Source organism: Fukomys damarensis, unplaced genomic scaffold, assembly GCF_012274545.1.
Source record: "Fukomys damarensis isolate Sample0158 unplaced genomic scaffold, DMR_v1.0_HiC HiC_scaffold_30, whole genome shotgun sequence".
Classification (NCBI taxonomy): Eukaryota; Metazoa; Chordata; class Mammalia; order Rodentia; family Bathyergidae; genus Fukomys; species Fukomys damarensis.
In genome coordinates this window covers 4,555,723-4,559,360 of record NW_022900942.1, presented here as the reverse complement: position 1 = coordinate 4,559,360, position 3,638 = coordinate 4,555,723, and the positions used below count along the sequence as shown (strand labels likewise).

Here is a 3,638-nt window from a genome sequence, read left to right as displayed (position 1 = left end):
GGCAGCTCGCGACGGTGCCACGGAGGAGGCGGTGCGGGAGAGGTACGGGAGCCCAAGCCGCGCACCGCACCAGCGGGAGCTGCCACCTGTGGGTGGGGAAATTGAGGCACGGTGTACTTGAGTCCCTTGTCCCAGGTTCGAGGGCTGGAAGGCTACTCCGGGCAGGTTGGCCCTGGAGCCCTGGCATTCATACTCTCATCTGTGCCATATCAAACTAAGCCTCCCCGGCCTTCGCGTGCTACTTTGTTCTCTTAGTTTTTGCTTTTCAGGGATTTTCCCTTCCCATCCCGATCCCCTTCCTGCCCCTCCTCCTCTTCATCTCTGCCCCAGTTCCCTCTGGTTACAGGCTCACTCTAGTCCCAGGGCCTTTTTCAGGAGCCTGTGCTAGCTTTCTGGCTTGTCTTCCCCAGAGCTATGATACCGCTGTGTGTCAGTGTGTCTGATTCTGCTTTTTTCCTTCACTTTATTATCAGCTCATCTCCTGCCTTCCTCGCTCTAATGTCCTCAGGCATCAGCCTCCTGAGCAGCTGGGATTACAGATGTATACCATCCTTCCTGGCCATCAGGACGGAAATTTTTGTCTTGTTTATTGCTGTGCCCCTCCTGGTACCAGGCACACAGGAAGTGCTGGGAAAATATGTCACGTGAGCACACAGAGTGACAGATTCGTGGCAGAAGTATGGAGGCCTCAGCAACAGTGGCTTCCAGCGGGAAGGCCCCACAGAATAACACCAGGTGGACAGGAAGGGCTGGGCCCCTGAGGCCCTACCTAAGTGGGAGCTGAGAGCCCCTTGTCCTCTGCCCCAGAGTGATCCGCCATGCCGAGGACATGCTGGAGAAGGACCTCAGGGACAACCACAGCATCGGGGACCTGGGAGCCCACCACCTCCTGCAGCGAGCAGCCCCCAAGGGTGGCAAGGTGACTGTGCTGACCCACTGCAACACTGGTGCACTGGCCACCGCTGGCTACGGCACAGCCTTGGGTGAGTAGTCATCTTGGGCAGACAGGAAAGGGCCATTTGGCAGTACAAGAGGAAGAAACCAGGCTGCAGGTGTAGCTCAGTGGTAAAAGTATAAATTTTGCTTAGCATGCATGAGGCCCGAGAATCAATCCCAACCACGAGAAACAAAACTAAGCCAAAACAACTAAACCCCACAAAACAACACCTGACTGTATTATTTCTTGTTTAGAAACATTGAAGGGGTTGGCTTCAGGTGTGGCTAGATCCAGGGGCTCAAAGCATAGCAGACAAGTTTTCTTGTATCTCATGAGGTCTGACAGGGCCACCTGACCATCTCAGAGCTACCTGAGCCGTAGGCTTACAAGATGACTAGAATGTGGCCCCTTAGGACTGACACGAAGGGGGTGACCTTCCACAAGGCAAGACTGAAGGAGCCTTGACCAGGAGAGAGTTAAATGGTGAAGTTAATGGTGGCAGATAATCCCTAGGAAATCTTCCTACCTGCCGGGGTTCCACCTCATCCCTGAGAACTCAGGTCTGAATCTGGCTCAGGCTGACCATGGTGGTACACACCTGTAATCCCAGTACTTGGGAGGCTGAGTCAGGAGGATCAGTGCAAATTTGAAGCCAGTTTGACCTACACAGTGAGTTCAAGACCAACCTGGTCTACATAATGAGACTGTTTCAAAATTTTAAAAAAGGGCTGGGAAATGGGGGGGCTGTGGATATAGCTCAGTGAGAAGACCCTGGGTTTAAACCCCAGTACTACCAAAAAGAGAAGATGCTAAACACTAAGGACAGAGCTGGCACAGACTGAGGGGCCCAACCACTGTATGGCTGAGGGACCAGGGAAGGATTTGTGGAGGTGTCATCCAGGCAGATGTGGAGGAGATGCTGCAGGGGTCTGGGGAATGGTGTGCCAAGTAGAGGGAAGAGCTACGGCAGAGCCCCGGGTGAAACCCGCAGTGCTGACCTGCCCCTGCCCTCCTGCCCACAGGCGTGATCCGCTCCCTGCACCGGCTCGGCCGCCTAGAGCACGCCTTCTGCACAGAGACCCGGCCCTACAACCAGGGCGCGCGGCTGACAGCCTTCGAGCTGGTGTATGAAGGCATCTCCGCCACCCTCATTGCCGACAGCATGGCAGCTGCTGCCATGGCCCACAGGGGTGTGTCAGGTCAGTTGTAGGTGTGTGTAGGGGCCTGAGTGGCCAGGACTTGGCCTTGTGACATCTCATTCAGTTTCTGGCCCCCAGCTGTCGTCGTGGGAGCCGACCGTGTGGTTGCCAATGGAGATACCGCCAACAAAGTGGGCACCTACCAGCTGGCCATCGCCGCCAAGCACCATGGCATCCCCTTCTATGTGGCCGCCCCTAGCTCCTCCTGTGACCTCCGCCTGAAAACTGGCCGGGACATCGTCATCGAGGAGCGGCCGGGCCATGAGCTCACTGATGTGAATGGGATCAGGATTGCGGCATCTGGTGAGCTGTCAGGCAGAAGAGGGAAGCGGGGCATAGTGGCACATGCCTATAATCCTAACACTCAGGAGGCTGAGGCAGGAGAGTTGCTATAAGTTCGAAGCCAACCTGGACTATATAGCGAGACCCTGTCTCAAAAAGACTTTGAAGCCTTTGTGGGTAGTGACTGTCCAGGAGTAGTAGGGAGATCCGAACTCATAACCTTGTTGCTGGCATCAGTGTCCATGTCTTTGTCCAGTGTTAGAGTAAGGAACCCCAGATTCTCAAGGGCTTACCCAACCCCAAGAACCTGTGGTAGAGACAGGTGAAAACAGCTGAGGGTTTTCACAAAGCTAATCTCTGACTCAGTGTCTTCTCTTCCCTGCAGGGATTGGGGTTTGGAATCCTGCCTTCGATGTCACCCCCCATGACCTCATCACCGGTGGCATCATCACAGAGCTGGGTGTCTTTGCCCCCGGGGAGCTCCAAGCAGCCCTGAGCACCAGCCTGTCAGGTGCAGGCACCTAGTTAGAACAAGCCACACTCCCCACCCACCTGCATCTCTCGGGTTTCAGTATAAGCTTATTAAATGGCATGGCCAAAAGCTGATCTTCCTCCCCCAGCCACATTTTTTCCTGAGCAGGAAAAGTAGACAGGGCCTTGCATGGCTCATAAGGGCCTAGCAGGCCAGGCATGGTGGTGTACAACTGTCATCCCAACACTCGGGAGGCTGAAGCACAGGATCACTGTGAGTTTGAGACCCTGTCTCAAAACACACGCACCCCAAAGCCACCCAGGTTCAGATCCCGGCTCTACCTGTTTCTTCCCTGTATGATCTCAGGCAAGTCACTTCATCTCTCTGTGCCTTGGCAAGTGTGGAAGCACACATTTGTAATCCCAGCACTCAGGAGGCTGAGGCAGGAGGATCAATGTGAGTTCAAAGCCAACTTGGGCTACATAATGGCTTCAAGTCCAGCATGGACTATAAAGTGAGACCCTGTCTCAAAAATAAAGATAATATTTTAATATAGTGTTTCAGTTTATTTTGAGAGGTCATCCTCTACTGCCAGGCTTAATAGTGAACCACCATGCCTATTTTACTATTTAAAAATCAAGAGGGGCCAGAGATTTATCTCAGTGGTTCCACCACCTGCTTTGCAAGCACAAAGTCCCGAGTTCAATCCCTGGTACCAAAAAAAAAAAAAAAAAAAAAAAAAAAAAAA

General features: G+C 53.4%; 1 protein-coding gene across 1 annotated transcript in view; it reads left to right on the top strand.

Moving 5' to 3' along the window:
• The window catches only part of Mri1 (methylthioribose-1-phosphate isomerase 1), a 4,561-nt gene extending 1,197 nt beyond the window's left edge, over positions 1–3,364 (top strand). The window contains exons 3-7 of the mRNA XM_010613465.2: positions 6–42; positions 808–983; positions 1,960–2,136; positions 2,215–2,439; positions 2,804–3,364. Coding sequence (XP_010611767.1) covers positions 6–42; positions 808–983; positions 1,960–2,136; positions 2,215–2,439; positions 2,804–2,943 — 755 coding nt within the window. The 3' untranslated portion in view covers positions 2,944–3,364. The remainder of the gene's footprint in view (positions 1–5; positions 43–807; positions 984–1,959; positions 2,137–2,214; positions 2,440–2,803) is intronic.
• The last annotated feature ends 274 nt before the right edge of the window (positions 3,365–3,638 follow it).